The sequence below is a fragment of the Oryctolagus cuniculus genome, chromosome 6 (genome assembly GCF_051225735.1).
Source record: "Oryctolagus cuniculus isolate XC-2025 breed Fujian yellow rabbit chromosome 6, ASM5122573v1, whole genome shotgun sequence".
In the NCBI taxonomy this organism is placed as follows: Eukaryota; Metazoa; Chordata; class Mammalia; order Lagomorpha; family Leporidae; genus Oryctolagus; species Oryctolagus cuniculus.
The window spans coordinates 151,427,322-151,446,273 of record NC_142872.1 but is presented as its reverse complement, the minus strand read 5'-3'; the positions used below and the strand labels follow the sequence as shown (position 1 = coordinate 151,446,273).

The 18,952-nt window shown below is 57.5% G+C and overlaps 1 protein-coding gene across 1 annotated transcript; it reads right to left on the bottom strand.

The window, feature by feature from the left end:
• Window positions 1–630: 630 nt before the first annotated feature.
• TRIB1 (tribbles pseudokinase 1) lies at window positions 631–8,428 on the bottom strand. The gene is made up of 3 exons (XM_002710613.6): window positions 7,397–8,428; window positions 5,258–5,550; window positions 631–2,889 (listed from the first exon to the last, which is right to left on the bottom strand). Exons 1-3 carry the CDS (start codon window positions 7,763–7,765, stop codon window positions 2,424–2,426), a joined length of 1,128 nt encoding a protein of 375 aa, XP_002710659.2. The 5' UTR covers window positions 7,766–8,428; the 3' UTR covers window positions 631–2,423.
• Between the last annotated feature and the right edge of the window lie 10,524 nt (window positions 8,429–18,952).

Genomic DNA, 18,952 nt, shown 5'->3' with positions numbered 1-18,952 from the left:
TCGGCCCTCCCCGGGTTTGCTGCTGGTTCTTCCCGGGTTGGCTACTATCCCTTCCACCTCCGTGGAAGGGCAGTTCCCCCCGGCCGCATTCCCCACTTCCGCAGGGGAGCGGCACACCGCCGGCCGGCTCTCTCGGGGGCTGCACAGGTGTTCCCCTTAGATGTTCCCCATAGATGTTCCTGGTGCATGCCGTCTCTCTCCTCCTTTATAGTCCTTCTCCGCCAATCCCAACTCGGCTGCCCACACGCCGAGTACGCTGCTCTCCTCCAATCAGGAGCAAGTCCTACAGTTTATTAGTTGAACTGGAGGCAGCTGGGTAGAAGCTGTTTTCTCCTCTCCCAGCACCATATTGTAGGAGAGCAGATGCATAGAATAAGTCTTAATTCCAGTAACAGTCTAGTCCGAGCTGCTCCCCACAGAGGAGAGCAGATGCATAGAATAAGTCTTAATTCCAGTAACTTAGTCTAGTCCGAGCTGCTCCCCACAACAGACAACAATCATCATCCGTCTCCCTCTCCATCTCCCCTTTGAGGTTCTCAGCCCTGGCGCCAGGGACCTGCACATCCCAGGCCCAAACTGCAAATGGCAAAGGCAGACCGGGTTCCAAAAACGCGAAATTCACCACATCTCTTTACGAAACCAGATTTATTAAAATTTCTCTACAAGTCAGAAATGGCTGTCTCAAGGTTCACATATGTACACATGTACAGGAAGGGTCTAGTGTTTCTAGCTTTCCCGGCAGAAGCCTCGGCCAGCCCAGAATGTATCACAGACACGACAACAACCACAAGAGCGTTAGTGCGACAGACGCCTGCCCTCCCTCTTCCAGTCCCACGGCTCTGTCGGGGCAACGCTGCCAACAGTCATTCACATTCACGTGGCTTTTAGACACGCGGGTTATTCAGACAGACAAGACAACACGACGAGCCTAACGACACCGGACAGTATGTATAAAAGGTCAAATATATGTACAAAGTACACAGTACGTGAGGTATACGCGGCATTCTCACAATGCAGGTTAGTAGTTTAGTTTGCCTCGGCGTAGCCCTTAAAGCTGGCTGCCTGTTTTTGTGCCATTTCTCTAAATACAGTATGTTTGGTTTACCCGTGTAACCACCAGATTCCAGCACTGTCCAAAACAGTGGCGGATGTTTCATCTGTACTTGTTTAATGCAAAGTTGCAGTTTCTCCATGAAGCTCCTCTCTCTTGGGGGGCGTTTGGATCCCCCGGGGTGAGAAGAGCTGAGGTGGGGGAGAGGAGAGAGAGGAAGGGGAGGGGGCGGCATATTTCTGTGTTGGGAGGTGGCAGAAAGAGGTTGGCCCTCAAAGATCTGGGGCTTGCTCTCCCACCCCAGCAGCTGATCAGAGGGATCTACTCCTACACCACAGCACAAGGGAAATAGGGACACACCCTCATGCCAAACTGCAGGCACACAAACACTGCCGGAGGCAGAGCACACCCCGAGGGGCCCAAGCAAATTCCGGAAGTTGGGCTGAAAGTCTCCTAAGACTATCCAACGATCCCTCTCTCCAAAGCACAGAGATGCTTCCTGTTTGCACTGGGACTGGGAGACGGGGAGTCTCCTACTCAGCCTCCTCCTCCCACACGAAGCTCCACCCTTAGATGGCCTTGGGGAAAAAGGGTAAGTACTAGCGTACTTGGGCAGAACCTAGAAAGCTAACAATCCCCAAACACTCAACTTATTTTTAAAACTCTGCAGTCTCTTTGAGCTCAGGTCTTTTGGGCAATCAGCTGGTAAGTGCTTTTATAGCTATGGGGGCGGGCAAGGTTTCAAGGGCGGGGAGAAGGTATTGGTGCAGAGAGGGTCTGGGTTCAAGGTGCGGGCGGGCTCCTGAGCTCCTAAAACAGTGTGCTCCAAAAAGCAGAGCAGAGTCAAGGGTAAAGTGTGAGTGTGGAAAGGATGAGTGTTAAAACAAACCAAAAGAACTTTCCGATTCGAGAAGCTGCGGTAGCAACGTCAGCTACCAAAGATGAGTTCCAAGATGCTAGGTTTATTGGCCCAAACTATCCGTCACCCTGTTCAGATATGGTTATTGCCACCCAAACTGCCGTCGTGCGAGCTGTATCATCTTCCACTCGAACGCTCAAGTTCATTCCGCTCGAACACACGGTGGAGGATGTCCAAGCTCTCTGCCACCTACCAAAGTTGCAGCACCCCCAGGTGTCACAGAGGGGCGCTGGCGAGGGTTCATTCAGAAGGGGAACCACTTTGCAGGTGCAGCCAATCAGTGTCAGCAGCCGTTCAACCCAAAGAAGGCCGGCAGGTGCTATGGTGGTTTTCAGCAGTGCCGGACCCCCGAGGCGGTCCCCTATCTGGTTGGCGCCACGCCCAAGGGCCTGTCCGTCTTTAGAACTGGAAATGCCATGTGTGAGAATTTCGAGGTTTCTGAGGTTTTCGGGATTAGCAGAAGAAGGAACTCATGTCACTGTCCTCCTGGAACTCGGGCACAGTCTGGTCTGCGGCTCCCATTTCCGCGTCGACGTAGCCGGGTTCCAAGGCGGATTCGAACCAGGGATGGAGCAGGATCTCGGGAGCCGTGAGTCTCTCGGAGGGCTCCCGTCTCAGGAGGCTGCGAATGAGGCACCTGGCTTTGGGGGAAATGTGCTCTGGAATGCAGAACTGTCCACGTCGGATTTTGGAGAAGAGGGCGCTGGGGTCTGAGTCGTGGAAGGGGTATCGTCCGACCAACAGGGTGTACAGCATCACCCCGAGGCCCCAAACGTCCGCCGCCTTCCCGGAGTAGGTCCCCGTGGTGTTGAGAATCTCGGGGCTCACGTAGGCTGGACACCCGTGCTTGTCCGACAAGGCGTCGTCTTCCCCCTTGATGATGTGGGTATCTTCCAGACTTTCCAACCTGAGCTGGGTCCTGCCGGCAAAGAGGAACCAAGGCGTTACTTCCAGATCGGCACCCACAGGCACAAACAGCAAAGGCCTCGCGAGTGCCACTCACCCCTTCATCCAGTAAGCAGTGCCCTGCAAGCGCCCAGGACTTGGGATTTCACAAGGCAATGCGCACTGCAATAACTGCAAGGTAGCGAGAGAGCACCCGGGGTGGAGGGCATGAGGCAAAGCCCCAAATAGCATTCATGATGCTGGAGCTCATAAGAGAGAGCCTAATGGGGGTTACGCAACTGACAAAGTTCACATCGCTTGCTGTCCCACCCGGAGCTTGTCTCGGGGGAACGCTGACATTTTCTACAAAAGCTACCGGAGGAAGAACAGGGAATCCTTCAGGGCACAAGCATCCTACAAACCCATCTCTTTTACCACTCCACTGACTGCCGGGGCCACCAGGACACACGCTCTGCCTTACAGAACCCACAGCCCACCGTCATCGTCCTCACGCACGGCCCAGCTGCCCACACCGATACAGACCCACAGGAGGAACTCTGTCCACCTGGGCCCTGCCTGGGATGGCCATGATGGGAAAGTTGCGAGGAATGTTAATTACATTTATTGGGGGTGTTTAATTGCAAAGAATGCTTGGCCTGGACGGGAGAAAGAAACAGAAATGGCTGGTGGACTTGGTGGGGTGTAGGGCCCCTAAAACTCTTCATACGTACACACACACACACACGTCCTTCCTAGAATGGCACGCCAACACGCAGGCATATTTACAGTATACGGGGGTCTCTGTTCAGGTAACAGCCAAACTTTGACAACCTTTGAGCCGCAAGGCTGTCTCAGGTGTCTCATTCAGCACTGGCCACCCAAGTACCCAAGATCCCCCACAGCCAGGTGGGGACTGCCGCCATCGCTGGCAGCCTGCTTTTCCTGCGTTTTCTGAAACACTTCCAACTTCACTAAGTCCCTTGTTACAAATTTCCCTGATGCAAACATGTAGTCCTGGCTGATGGGTCAATTCCTTTTCCTCTTAAAGGTCTGCTGGTTTGGTTCTGTTGTTTCTTTTTTTTTTTTTTTTTTTTTTTTTTCCTTCCTGCCTTCCTGTTCCCTGGAGTGTAGTATGCATGTGCTAACTTCGGTATGTCCTCAGCATGACCTCCTAGTCGTTATGTAAAATACCCATTGGTTCTGTAAACGGAAAATATGACTCAACGCACACTGTCTGCTCCTGATTGGCCGCTGTAGCACTAAAACCCTGCACCTGTGCTGGTTACACGACTAGCGTCAGCCTGCCATTGCTTAACCCTCGGGTTGCCAAACCCCGTGCCCATGACATCTGCCTGTGCAATGCAGATTTCAAAAGCTAGTAAGGAGGTGTGTAAGGCATGTTTCAGAAAAATGCCTCTCCGTATCAAAGGAGCATATTCCAGGAATTGGAAACCTCTCCATTGCCAACATTACGCCTTTCTTTGCTAATCAGTATGTACCAATAATTATTGCAAGGGCAGATAAAAAGTCGGGCTGCCTGGCAACTCACCCCCGTACTTTTTAGCGCGCACTGGAGTGACTGATAACACATGCAGTGAGAGATTCCACGTGGGGGAAGCACTGTGTGAACACAGACAACAAAATAACTCACTCCCACATCTACAAGTCTCTTACTCCTCCTAGTCTTCCCACAAGGGATGCGAGCCACCTCTTAAAATCAGGTGCCCCCCCACCATGCATCTTCCTGCACTCTGGTTCTGGAACCTCCACTCTGAATCTAAATGCCTCATTATGCTCTTATCAGCCTCATCTCGTCCTTTGTGAGGTAAGCCAGGAGCTATATTTAGCAATCAATTCTAGCCAACTTCCATTTATTATTCAATGCGGCTATTTTCTGAAGGTGAATCCAAACCGGATTATCTTAAAAAGTCACAGGGAAATGTGAAGAAAGTATGGGGAGCCCAGCCCAAGATGGGAAAAAAAAAAAAGGCAGAGTGAGATTCTGCAAACAGGACAGCCTAGCTCCGTCACACCTTCAAGGTACAAAAACAAGACTTGCAAACTTCCTGTAGAACTCGGTCATCGTGAAGGGCAAAGTTGATGCTCCTACCCCAGAAGACTGAGCTGGTGGACAGCGATGGGGACTAGGCCTGGTCCTGGGGGTAGAGCACCCTGCCGCTAAGTGACATCCGCAGAGGCACCAAGGTGTCTCCAGACCCCACCCCCGAGAATGCAGAATAAACCAACCTTGGCCGTGACTCCTCAGGACTTCTACAACTACCTCTGGGACAACTGAGCCCTTGGTTTTGCTGTGCACCAACACACTGCACCCAATTGCACGACCCGTGCCTTTACTTGGGTTCCAATAGGCCACAGGAGGAGGCGCTGTGGCGGCTGCTCACCTCTCCTCCGTGGAGAAGACGAACTTCCTAAGCTTCAGGTCCCCTAGCACGATGGCCGACTGGTGGCAGTGGGCGACAGCAGAGACGATCTGCTTGAAGAGCCTGGCGGCCTCCTCTTCCCGCAGCCTCTTCCGGCTTCGCACGTAGGAGTGCATGTCCCCGAAGTCCTTCTCAAAGAAGACGTAGGCCTTGGTCTCCCCAAGGATCACTTCCACGATGCCGGTGATGTTCCTGTGTGACGGCAGCTGGATGTAAGGCCTGATTTTGTCCTGGTAGTGTTTAATGGGAAACACCTGCGGAGAGAATGGGGCGGGGTGCTTAGGGGGCTGAGAAAGGCGGAGGCTAGCTCCCAGATCCCCCAGGGAGCCGGACTGAAGTGCTCCATCTCTGGGCTTTGGGGAAGCTCTATGCATGTGGCTTCCTTATCTCTGATGCTGCCCCAGGGACCCCTAGTACCCTCACAGCCAGTGACATCTAAGGCTAGCAAGCATCCAGAGAGCTACCCCCCCCCCCATGAGCGGTTTCAAAGAACAGTCTTCTGTGCCCGCCTGTCAGTCTTCTCCAGGGACCCTGAGAGCTAAGCCCCCAGAGCTCCCACCCACTGGGGCCCTTCCCGGTTTGCAGAGCACGCGGGCAAGGGCCTGCAGGAAGTGCATGTGTCTCCTGCAAAGGCAAAGGGTTCAGCCCAGAGAAGGCACCGGCCCGTGACTCCGCAGCCTCCCAGGGGAAGCGGGGGCCACAGAGCTGTCAGAAGGAACAAATGACTTGGCTGGACAGCCTGTGACCGGGCAGCACTAAGCGACCCGCCTGCCGTGTGACTCAGGTGCAGCCAGTTCCCACAGGTGGGGTACTGGACCGTCCCAATGGTTTTTCTTTGTTCCATTGTTTGTTTAGGCCCCCTCCCACCCACCCCGCTCCAGGAACCGGCAGCATCTCCCCTAAGAAGCTGGCAGGTCTCTTTAAGGGCCCTCTGTTTAGTCCGGTTACTCATATCCTAGACTCAACTGGAAACGGTGACACACGGGCTGTCACCATCTGGATTCAGCTATTATCTGCTTGGAGGAACTGGAAGGGGTTGCACAACGACCAGACCCACCCCACCTCTGAGGCCTGGCTGCCTCCTGCTGCTGCCTCTCCGCCTCCTATCCCACCCCACAGCACACACACACACACCCGCTTTCCCCAGAACAGCTCTCAGCCCCAGTCACCGAAAAAGGTTTCTCCCCGCTTAAAAACCTGGGCTTGGTTGTACATTTGCAATTTCATAAGGGTAGGACGGTAGGTGGCAGCAGCAAGCCCTGGAGGAAGGTTGGGGGGCGGGGGCAGAGGGGCGTCAGGTGAGTTACAGAAAATCCAAGAGCAAGTTTAACTTGGGGGCGCCCAGCCCGGGTGGGCGGAAGGCGGCTCCTCAAGGGGAGCCTGCGACCGCAGTGCCAGCCTCCAGGGGCGGGGACGGCCGCGGACCCGGCGGGTTCTGCCTGTCCCAGTGCCACCTCCTCCTCCCTGCGGTGCAAATGCAAACCGCTGACCGGAAAATAAAGTGAATGGAAGCGAGGACGCCTAGCGGGCGGGGGGGGGGGGTTCCCCACTTTCCGACTCCGGGCAAATTCCCCCCGCCGCGGCTGGAAGACCCCCCGCCCCGGACCGGCCCTGGGCAGGGCGGTGTTCGCGTGCCAGCGCGGGCTCCCGTCGGAATCCCCAGGGCACGGGCCGGCCCAGGTCTTCCCAGCCGCAGCGGAGCCCCGGCGAGGGGGCGGCCGGCTGCTCCCGGCTCCGAGCAGGCACCCACTGCGGGGCGTCCTTCCAGGGCAAGGGCGGGCGGGCGGGGCGGCGAGGAGAATGAGAGAAGGGGAATGGCATGGCCCTGGAATCCATTGCAATTCCACAACTTATATGGGAACGCCACGCGCTAAACTCAGCGCCAAGCAAGGACTATAAAGCAATTGAACCCTGCACTTCCGCTTGCCTGCGAATCCCCCCTTTACACCTCTCTCCAAAAGGGTGAACTCGGTCAATGGCCGCCTGGTCGGGCTCCCCGCACCAACCCGCCCTGCCCCCAAGCCCCCCGCGTCGGAGGGACGTCGGGCACCGCGTCCCGCGCCCCCGATCCCCCCGCCGGGTGCTCCCCGGGGCGCCTACCTTGCAGCGCAGCTCGCGGCCGGTGTGGATGCACAGCGCCCGGGACACATGCTCGCGCTCGGCTAGGGGCAGTAGCAGGTAGTCCGCGATGCGGCTGGGCCCCGGCGCGCTCCCGGAGCTGCCGCCGGCTCCCGGCGCGGCGGGCAGGGGCTGCGGGCTGCACGGCGAGCCGGGGGGGCTGAGGTAGTCCGGGGGGCTTGGGCACTCGGAGAGTCGCGGGCACTTGGCCGCCGCCGCCACCGCCGCCGCCGCGTCGTCCGCATCCAGCAGCCGTTTGGTCGGGGTGCCCCGAGCGGCCGGGAGCAGCAGGGCCGGGCCCCGGGGTTGCGAGGCGCCGCTCATGGAAGAGCGCACGGGACCGGCCCGCATCCCGTCCCCGGCCGGGGCGGTCCCGGCTTTGTAAGTCCCCGGATCCGCGCAGGAAGGCGCTGCGGGCTCGGCGAGGGCGCCGCGACTTCTTCCAGCCCGCGGGATGGAGTTTGCAGAGCGGGCTTGGCTCGGCCCCCACAGGGGCCACAGCGGGAGTGGCTGCTCGGCGCTGTCGGGTGCACACGCGGAGACCACGCTGGCTCAGCGGCCGGGGGGCGGAGGCCGGCTCAGGTCCTCGGACCCCCGCGGCCGCCGACTTGGGGCCCCCTCGCAGGGGGCGGCCGCCGCTATTGTTGCCGAGGCTGCCGACCGTCCCAGAGGCGGCGGCGGCCTGCGTTCCCGGGGTCCCGGGCCACGAGCACAGGATTCCGCGGGCTGCGCAGAGCCGCGGAGCCAATGCACGTCCCGGAGCAATCAAAGCCGGAGCAACTTTTCCGCGGCGCCCGGGGGTCCTGCGCGCGCTCCTGGACTGCGGGCGTGTGCGAGCGGGCGCGACGCGCTCGGAGAGAGTGACTGAGTGTGAGTGAGTGTGTGCGCCGCGCCGATCCCGGCCAGCGCACTCCTCCTTCTCCTTTTCCTCCACCTCCTCCGCCTCCCGGTGACTCACGCTGTATACACACACACACTCACAGGCCGGCCTGTGTAAACAGTTGGGGAGCCGGGTTGTGCAATGAGGTGGCCGCGACGACTCCGGCTCCGCCACCCGGCGAGCAGTCCCCGGAGCGGAGGGAGGAGACTGGGGGGGAGGGGCAGGAGGCTGGGGGGCGGGGGGTGGCCCGCGGGCCTGGGATGCTCGGAGCGGCGCGCGCTCGGGCGCAGGTGGTGCGTCCCGGGCCGCCCGGAGCGCGCGCACTCGGCCCCCGGGCTGGGCAGGGCAGGAGGCGGCGCGCGCCCTCCTTGCAGGCCCCCGGCTCCGCGCGAGCGGCCGAAGGAGGGGGCGGAGGAAAAGTTCCCGTGACGTCAGGGTCTCGGGGAAGTGGGCGGGAGGGCGGGGCCTCGGGGGGCGAAGCGGCCGCTGATTGGTGCGCGCGCCTCATTCACAGCGAGCACAATGGGCCGCGGGCACGCGCGGCGCGGTTCTCTGCACCCGCCGCTCGCTGCGGTCCCGCGGTTACGCCTTTGGCCCCGGGGATCCCCCCGCAGCCCAGCACCTGGGGAGCTCCGGTTGGAGCCGTGGGCGGCCAGGCTGCAGCCAGAGGAGAGGGGTGGGGGTGCGGAGGGAGCCTGGGGAGGGTGATGAGTTCCAGAGACAGTCATTCACCCCCACGCGGTAGTTCCGGGGAAGACCTGTGCGTGGTAGTGGATGTGGCTCCCCCCTCCCTTTTCCTGCCTCCTCCCAGCTCTAATCCCCAGCGTCTGTTCGCTTCCACAAATAGAACCTTCTGTTGGACGAAACGAAAGCAAACACGGGGCCTTCTGCGCCGCCTCCACCTCCTCGCCGCCCGGGTTGCACGGAAATAGCTTCTCCAGGCTCCCGGGCCGCCCCTTCGCGGTGACTCGCAGAAAGAGCTTCCTGAGCCGGGCGGGTGGGAAACAAAGGATGTGGGAGCGGGCGGAAGGGGCCCACGTGGCCGCGGCCGCCGGATCCCTGCCCCTCCCCGGGCCTCCGCACGCGCCGCGGAGTCTGGGGCGCGGGTGCCAGCCTGGGCATCGGGGTAGGTGGTGTGGAGGAGGCGGGGCAGTCATTGCGGCCACGGCCCCGCGGACGCTGCAGAGTGCTTAGGGTGAGCGCAAAGTGTGCGCCAGACCCTGCGCCGAGCTCCGTGAAAACAGCTCGGAATCGGAACCTGGTCAGTTTGGAGCCCCTGAACGCCCAAGGCAGGCGACCTTGAACTTCTGCTAAATCGTTAACTTTCTAAAACCAGGTAGAGCCCTAGGAATACATCCATTTCCTTATTAATTCTCCGTGCATTCAACAAACACTAAGCGTCTACTAAGGGCTAGGCGCTGGGGATTAATAGATGAAAATTAAAGCAGCAATAACAGCTCGAATTAGATGCGGCCTCCAGGGTGGGAGTCCCTGTGCCTAGCGTGGAACCTGTGGGACCACCACCACCTCCTCTAGTCCACGTCACGGAGGAAAACACTGAGACCCAGAAAGATGGGGAAATAGCTCACCAGTGGTGGAGCAATTGAGCACTTAACATCATTGGGGACCCAACAGAGAGATGGCAATTTGTAGGGGAAAAGAGGCATTAGGGAGGACTCAGAAGACCCTTGAGCTGGGGTCCAGTGGGACTGTGTGAGCGTTGCTCAGGTCCGGGTGGCTGTGAACAGTGCTGGTGGCCAGCCCAGGCAGGGGTGTAGGGAAGAGCCGGGTTGGCTGCAAGGGTGGTGGGGAGCTGAGCCAGCCCAGGCCGTCTGAGAGGTCGAAGGGAGGGCTCCAGCAGCACGCTTCGTTCTGTGGCCAGGAGGGAGCCCACCTATGCTCTTGGTCTTTCAGGGTTATTTTGTGCAGGAACTTAAGAGGCACTGAGCTGCCAGCTGCATGGCGTAGTTGGTGTGGTCCAGGGGCATCTTCCTCCAAGGTGTGTACCTTGTCTTCCTCTTCTCTGGGAATGGCACCCCTACCATTCACCAAGCCCCCGCCCACCCCCCAGGGCCAGACTTCTCCCTGGGGTCTGCTTTTCCCCCTCTCCGACAGTGGTCACTGGGTCCACCAGACCTGTTTGCCCCCAGGGCCATCCCCTCCCTGCCTCCCCTGCACAGCCCCCAGGGGTTGACCCTCGAAAGCTCTGTTTCCCAGGCCCTCTTGCCCACTGGCTTCCAGCCCAAGTTGCCGGGTGCAGGGCGCTGGAGGGAGCTTGGCAGGTGGGAGAGCGAGTGTGGCCAGGCCGCTTTGTCTCACTCTTCGCGTGGGGCAGCTGGCTGCCGCTCCTGTGTGGATCCAGTCGCTCTGGGCGGCGGCTGCGGTGCGCTGCCCACGTGCCCTCTCAGGACCAAAGGACTTCTCCTGCCGGCTCTGGACACGCGCATCAGGAGCCCTCCGGAAATGGCCTTGACTCGGAGCCACCTTGCCCAAGGTCATGCTGCCTCCCCATAGGGCCCACATCCGCTGCTGTTGATGGCAGAATAAAGGTTGGGTCCTTTTGCAGCGACTTGGGCCCCCTCTGAAGGGCACCCAGCTCCACCTCCCCCCAGTCCTGCTTTGTCTCTCTTCCCTTCAGGGCAAGCCCCCCGTAAGCCTCCCGCTGATCTCCTGAGAGTCCTCGCGCCCCCTCTTCATGGTCCCAGCCCGTCCCTGGGCCTCCTAGGATCAGGTGACACCACCATTGCCCCTCCAGCCCGCAGGTGGCAGCAACTTTCTAATCTCCAGGCGCCCCCCGGTTCCATGTTCTGCTTCTGCTCTCCCGGTACCTTTTTAACTCATTTCCCATGCTCAGCTGTTCCTCTCAAACTTCCTGGCTGGACTTCATTTTCCTACCCAGCCTCGCTCTGCTCCCATAATCATAGGAGTTCAGGACCTTCGCTTGGATTCCTGTAGTGCATTCCTACCTGAGTCACTCCCACATCCCTTGCACAGTGAGCACCTACCCGGTGCCGGCGCACCTACTGAGTGCTGGACATGCAGCTGTGCACAAATCCGAACGCGTCCTTTACCCTCGCAACCCCTCCCCCACACAGCTATCAGAGTAATTTTCCTAAAATTGGAATTTGATTGTATCGTGCCCTGGCCAAAAGCCCTGCAGGAAATCTCAGATAAAATCCAAACAGCACAATGTGGAGAAGTCGGCCGTCTTCCAGGCCCACTTCCCTCTCCGGCCTCCCTTACCGCCTCCCCACCCCTGCCTGGGAGGGCCCCCTCCCCACCTGCCAATCCACACCTCTGCAGTTTTACCTGTGCTGTTTCCTCCCACTGGCATCACCCCACCCCAACCCCTGCCTCCCCCACCAATGTAAGGAACTCTTACTCATCCTTCAAAACACCACCGCTCAGATGTCCCCAGCAGCTGCTGCCCGATGTACATGTCCCCCTGGGTGCTCCCAGTCCCTCCATCTAATCCTCCGAAGACGGCCACTTCAGAATCAAATGTCTGTATTGCCTTGGGAGGCAGCAGGCTGCACACTGTGGGGAGAGCAGGAGCTGAAACCCTGGAAGCCTGCAGTCCGCAAGCATGGGAAGCCTTGGCAGGGCCTGAGGTCAGGCGGGCCAGGGCCCAAGTGCACTGCCGTTGTCTGGACCCCGTGCTGGCGAGGTCGCACTGGGACTTCATCAGGCTTTTCAGAGACGGACTTAAAGGAGCCAGTTGCCCCTGATGCGCCTTGCTGCTGATGAGCCCAGGCCCGATTTGTCCCATTCATGCCACGCTAGGGTCGTGGCTGCCACCGTGGAAGGTTCTAAGGACCAACAAGGTTCTTAGGGAAGCAGATAGGTACACTATGCGAACAGCACTTTTGGGTTATCCACCCATACACAAGTGTGCGAGATTATCAGCTATGGGAACACCTTGATTTTAAACAATGTGTATGCAGTCAATAAGTACGCATTGTAAGCTTGCCATATGCCAGAATGGAAAAAGGTCTTTACTGTGGAAATCCAGGCAGACCAATACAAATATAGAAAGAAACAGGGTGTTAATTAGGAAGTAATTCTTCCCACATGAAAGAGTGTTTTGCTTTAGAAAGGGATGGACCACATGATGCCATCAGCAAGGTCCTTTGGAAACCAGAACCATGGTTGATGGTGTGTGTGTGTGTGTGTACACACGCATGCATGTCCTACGTAGCCTCTGCTCAATGCTTAGCTGACTCTGGGTGTTGAACTGGGAAAAAATTGATTTACCTCCAACTTTTCAGGAACCCGTGTATTGCATAACACAGGACAGCGTCTATTGATTTTTCTGGACAAGGTTGAGCTGCTGATGTGCTCAGCCCTGATTCATTCTCATTCACGCCCAGGTAGGGGCACAGCCGCATTGGTGGGAGGGCCAGAGTGTCCTGGACACTAACTATAGAGACATCCTCAGAGCTGCCCGGCTTCTGGCTTGCATCACCCTGCCTCACTTTGTGCAAGGCCTCACAACCCGATACGGTGGGTATGCGTTGGGTAGACCATGCTCCTTGATTGTAAATTACATTTAAAAAAGGAATATAACAAATTTAGACCATTTTTAGGAAGCATTTGTTGTGTTTCTCCCATATGCTAGACTCTGTGTTGTTTAATTGAAAGTCCAAAGCAATCTTAGAAAATATTATTACCACTATTTGTATGGTTGCCCAAACAGGCTCAGAGAAGCAGATTAACTTATCGGAGGCCACACAGCTAGAAGGTGGCATAGTTAGAACTGGAACCCCATTTGGGCTGACTCCTAGCAGTGCTGTTCTTACTTTAAGCATCACCCAATCGCCTACTGAAAAGAAATCCTTTCTGAACAGTTCTCTTTATCTGAAGAGCCGGGGAAGCCTTCAATCCACTGACCTTCCCCTAACATCTGTAGAAACCTGGTCAGGGGGCGTCTGGGCTGGGACCTGTTTCCCCTCCTCTTGCCAGGACCGCCAGGCCACATCTCAACCCTAGCCCCCCACCACCAGGGGAGCTGCCCCTCAGCCCTTCCTGGCTGCTTGGGGACTGAGTCCGCACAGCAGTGCCATCTGGTCACCTGGGGAACGTGGACCCTGCAAGCAAGTCCCCGGCCTTCGGGACAGGGAGTGCTGGGGTCCAGGGTACCTGGAACTCATCCTAGCAGGGGAGCTGCAGGCTGTGCCCAGTGGAGAGGGTTTGGCTAGGGAAGGGCTAGAGCAAAGGTGACCCAGGAAGCAGTGTTGGGCTTACAGCAAAACCCTCTCCCCCTCTCTCTGTGTGTCCGTTGTTGCCAGTTCATGCCTGAATCTTCCCCCTTTTGATCTGGTCTGTGATCAGCACAATCCTGAGCCTTCCAGGAACGAACTGTAGTGGGAAAGGCAGCATTAACAGAAATGCCAGGGTCATGTAGGAAATTCATGGAAACTCGGAATTAAAAGTTAATTGGAGGGGCCGACACTGTAGCATAGTGGGTAAAGCCACCACCTGCAGTGCCAGCATCCCATACGGGCGCCGGTTCGTGTCCCAGCTGCTCCACTTCCGATCCAGCTCTCTGCTATGGCCTGGGAAAGCAGTAGAAGATGACCCAAGTCCTTGGGTCCCTGTACCCATGTGGGCGACCCAGAAAAAGCTCCTGGCTCCTGGCTTCATATTGGCACAGCTCCGGTCTTTGCAGCCAATCGGGGAGTGAACCAGCAGATGGAAGACCTCGTCTCTCTCTGTGTAACTCTGACTTTCATTGAATAAATAAATCAAATCTTTTTTTTTAAAATTTAATTGGAGTGCATGCCCACCTTGGATCAAATGGTGAGACACCCTTCACTTCCTTCTTTTACCTGTGAGTTTTCCCCATCTACTGGTTCATTTTTGTCTTAACTCCTTTTCCAGCACTGGACAAAAACCAAGGTCTCCACCCCTTGGCTAGGAGATCCCCCCAACACACTCCCCTTGACTCTGCCTTTAGCCCCTGCCCTGCCAGTCGCTTGCCCTCACCATGACCGCCTGTCAGCTGAGAAGGGGCTGGAGCAGAAGGCAGCAGGGGGTGGCTCACGCCAGCAGAAACCACTCTGTCCACTGCGCAGCTTTGTCACTGGAGACGTGTTGCTACCATAGCCAGTGGAAAGGGCTCCGATCTTCACGTCAGAACGGGCCTGGGGTCGAAGCCTGGCTCTGCCGTTCGCTCAGATTCAAATATGGATTTGAGCAGGTTGCTTCCCTTCTTTTTTTGAACGAAGATATTAAATTGTTAATTTCCAAACTGGGTTCCCTGGAACCCTAGGGTTTCGCAGGGGCACCTCGAGGAGGGAGCAGGAGACTGATGGGGGACTCTGGGCTGCTCATTCCAGTTGTCATCCAGTGTTCTGTGTCCTGGTTCTTCCATAAGACCTGCTCTAGATTTAAAAAAAAAAAAAAAAAGTTGGAAAACCATTGACCTTGGAGGCCTCTGAGGTCCCATTCACCTCTGGCCCGGATTCTTTTGTGGAAATTGGGAGTCAGCAGCCCGGAGCCCACAGCTCACCTGCAGCTGTGTTTTGTGAGCCTGTAGTAGTGTTGGTGACTCTGAGGAGTGACGTGTGCGCTGTCTGCTTTCCCACAGTCCCCACCACTCCTTATTGCCACACCCTCTGCTTCACATCGATTCAGCTGCCTGGGTCCTGGAGACCTTTGAGGTTGCTTCCCCAGAGGTGCCCCTCTGTGACCCTTTGTTCCCGTGAGACCCTCCAGACGGCAAGAGAGAGAGAAGCCCAGAGCCTGGAACCAGACGTTTCGCAGAGCGGAGGCTGCCTCAGGGGTGTCTGGTTACATAAGGGCTGCCCCCTTCCCTCTCATTTGCTAGCCCAGACGACCACCCTCAGAGTTGTTTCTTCTTTTTATGAAAGATGTGTCGTATACTTGAAAGGCAGAGTTACAGAGACAGGGAGAGACAGAGATCTTCCATTTCCACCTGCTGGTTCACACCTCAGATAGCCACAACAGCTGGGTCTAGGCCAGGCCAAAGCCAGGAGCTTGCAACCCCATCTGAGTCTCCCATGCGGATGCAGGGGCCCAAGCACTTTCCCAGGGGCCCAAGCTTTCCCAGGCTTCCCAAGCACATGAACCAGAAACCAGATGGGGAACAGAGCAGCTGGGACTCCAGCCAGTGCTCCAATAGGGGATACCAGCATCATAGGCATCGGCTTGACCCGCTGCGCCACAGCGCCAATCGTTTTGAACACACAGTTGCAAACCCTTCTGCACGTGTCGCTTTGAGAGGCGAGGCCTCTTGAATCGGTGGCCTTGTGCCTGGTTTGGCCAATCAAATACACCGAAGGTGACATTCTTAAGACTCCCTCTGTCAGGTCACAAAGGGCTTGGCTGCTCCCGCTTTGTTCCCTGGGGCACCGGAAGTGGCAGCCCCGGGAAGCCAGGTGAGACTCTCACCCACCCCAGAGGCACGCTGCTGGCAGGCCGCAGGTAGGCCCCCAGGTGCCAGAGCCAGCTGCCACTGGCCTGGGCCGGCTCAGTCCAGCCACCACCAGACAGATGGGTGAGGGGCGGGGGTCACCTCCGGGAAGAATGTTCCAGCTCAGGCCTCAACCAGGGCAGAGCACAGCCTTCTCCCCATGCCCTGTGTGTCCTGACCCCCAGCTGCCTTCTGGGATGGTTCTGCATCACTCTGGGTGGTCTGGCCAGCTGCCGGCCCTCAGTAGCCAATAGGGCACCACCTTCAGACGCGAACTAGAAAAGTTCACGGTGGGAGGCTGAATCGCAGCCTTGTACACCCCAGTGCAGGGGAGCCCCAGGAGCCGAGCTCCTGGGCAAACACACAGACAACTGCCCAGCATCCCACGGAGCATGTCCTAGGATTCAGGGAGGCCCCTGGGCTCAGCCCATCCTAGCCGGGCCGTGCACGTGAGTCATCTGGACACATGAAGCATTCATCACACACGCACGCGCACGCGCACACACACACACACACATCCTACGGGCTGCTTTTTCCTTTTTCTTATTAAAAAAAAAAAAAAAGTCCCCGCCCTGCTGAGATCAGAGCTGAGATCTGCAGGCTCTTTTCCTGTTACACCTTCCTTCAATCGGTCTGCGCTAGGCAACCGGCCAAGCCTGTCTCCCTTCCTTCCTGAAGGGAGCCAGCCCCTGGGCACACGACTGTTGGTTTCTCTGCTTTCCGTTTTTCACACCTCCAGAGCTGAAGGGCTGCAGAGTGTCCTGAGCCGCGGCAGATGCCACCCAGCTGCCCATCTCAGAGGCCGGCGGTTCTTCTTCTCCGATGTACGGGCGCCAGCGTGGACACTGCCAACTCGCTGTATGCAGCCCTGCCAGACAGCACTCTGAGCTGTCCACACTGCCTGTGGGTTCAGGCCAGCTCCTTCCCCGAGACCACGTCCCTCTTGGATTATTTGCCTTTGTTGGGGAAGGGACTCCACCTATGCTGAGCGCCTATGCTGTGTCACTCACTCTGCTTTGCATACATTATCTCCTCTGAGAAATGGGAGGCTCAGAGAGGCTAAGTAGCTTACCCAAGGTCACACAGCTAAAGACAGCAAGTCAGGATTTAAACCCATTGTGTGGCCCCTCTGCTTCCTCGTCTCCTCCCTCCACTTGGTTCCCCAGGCTTGCTCTCTCCTCACCCTATTCCTTTTCTGTAGGGAACTGTACATTACTGGGGCTGGAACTCCACGCGGCCTCCGCTGTGGGTGTGAGGGCACGCTTACCCAGCTCCTGTAAAACACGAGTCAGTTTGCCAAAAATGCTTTTTAAGATGGCTCGTACCTTGGACCGGGGCTCTGACCGGGATCCATGTCCTTGGCCTGCGTCATTTGTCACTCAGCTCACTGTGCTGGGCTCCTCCTATGGCCGAGTGCCATGGTAGACGCTGGTAGTAGAGAGATAAGTGAGGAGCGGCTCTTTCCTCCCTGGACTCAGAACTCTGAGAATGGTGTAGGGTAGAATGAAACGGGCGCTGGGAGATGGCCACCCAGGACGGAGAGGGAGGGTCTGCCCAAAGGCCTCCCATGGCCCAGGCGCTGGAACCCAAAGCTGCCCTCAGTGTCAGAGGCGCAGCTTGCCCTGGTTCCTGGAATTTGATCGGCAGTGAGAATGGCGTTGATAGAGGCAGCCATCCGGCACACCAGGATGTTCGCATCAGCAGATCAATGCAAACATTCGCTTTGCTCAGCTGAGCCACCCACAGGAAGCCACATTATCAGAAAGCTGCTCGTACAAACGGAACCTGCACATGCGGCGGATAGGAAGTAGCTTTCAGCCGGGGTAGCTGGAAGCCATCTCCGGCTCAGCAGGCGAAGTCGTCTTGAGGATCCATGTCAGGTTCAGTTTGCTCTGGCAAAACTCCCTCCGCCCTTCAACGCGACACAGATGCTGCACCAATGACAGCGGAATGAGAACGGTTAAAGGATGCCGAAGGCTGCACTCTCCCCTGTGACTCCCGAGGGCTGGCAGAATATAGGGATGCAGGTTCCTTCCATGCTGTGGCTCCAGTCTCCCCTCTGCATGGTCAAGGTCAAGCCCCAGTCACCTCCAAGTTCCAGCGGACTGGCAGGTGACAAAGAGTAGGAACAAGGCACCCACTGAGCCTGCAAATGGCATGTACAGTTATCCCCCCTTAGCTGCCATTTCAGCCACCCACAGTCAACTGTGGTCCATGGAATGTTCTAGAAATAAGCAATCCATCGGTCTAAAGCAACTTCTATTACACTGTTATATAGGTCTTCTCTTACTGTGCCTAGTTCGTGAACTTTATCGTAGGTGTGTGTGTATGGGAGAAAACAGCGTACTCCTGTGTGGTTGGAACTATCTGAACTTTCAGGCATCCGCTAGGGGTCTTGAATGCATCCCCCCTGGATAAGGGCAGACAACTGTACAGTCTCCTTTTTAAAAAAAAAAAAAAGATTGATTTTATTTATTTGAAAGGCAGAGTTGCAGAGAGAGAGAGAGAGCTCTTCCACCTGCTGGCTAATTCCCCAAACGACCACAATGGCCAGGGCTAGGCCAGGCTGAAACCTGGAGTGTGGAACCCCATCCAAGTCTCTCAGCTGGGTGGCAGGGGCCCAAGTACCTGGGCCATCTTCCAGTGCCTTCCCAGGCCATCAGCAGGGAGCTGGATCAGAAGTGGAGCAGCTGGGACTTGAACCGGTACCAACGTGGGGTGTGGGCATCGCAAGTGGTGCCTGAGCCGCTGCGCTACAACACCAGTGCCTCCAGTCTCCTCTGGAATTCACTCATCCCACAGCGGTGAGAACGCAGTCACACGGCCTCACTGCTAGCAGGCAAGCAGTGGACTGTGCAGGACGGCAGAGAAGGCAGGGGTAAGTAGACCCTGATGGCGGCAGGGGTGAGCAACACCTCCACTTACAGGCAATGAAACCCACAGGCAACGTGGGGGAGGCACCACATTGGTAATCCTCACCTCCGCCCTAGGCGTTGTCCCCGCTCAGGCCGGCCTCAGCAGCTGGCCCGAGTGTCCCCCCCCCACAGTGTGGCCGCATTCAGAGGAAGAGGAGGGCACCTTACCTATTCCTCTCCTTCAGAGGGAAAAGAGTGCCCCCAGGGACCCCGTCCACTCACTTGGCCGGGTGCATGGGCTCGGCTGAGAACCAGTGCTAGGGGCTGAACCGTGCCCCCAGCTCCCTGTGCCGAAGCCCCAACTCCTC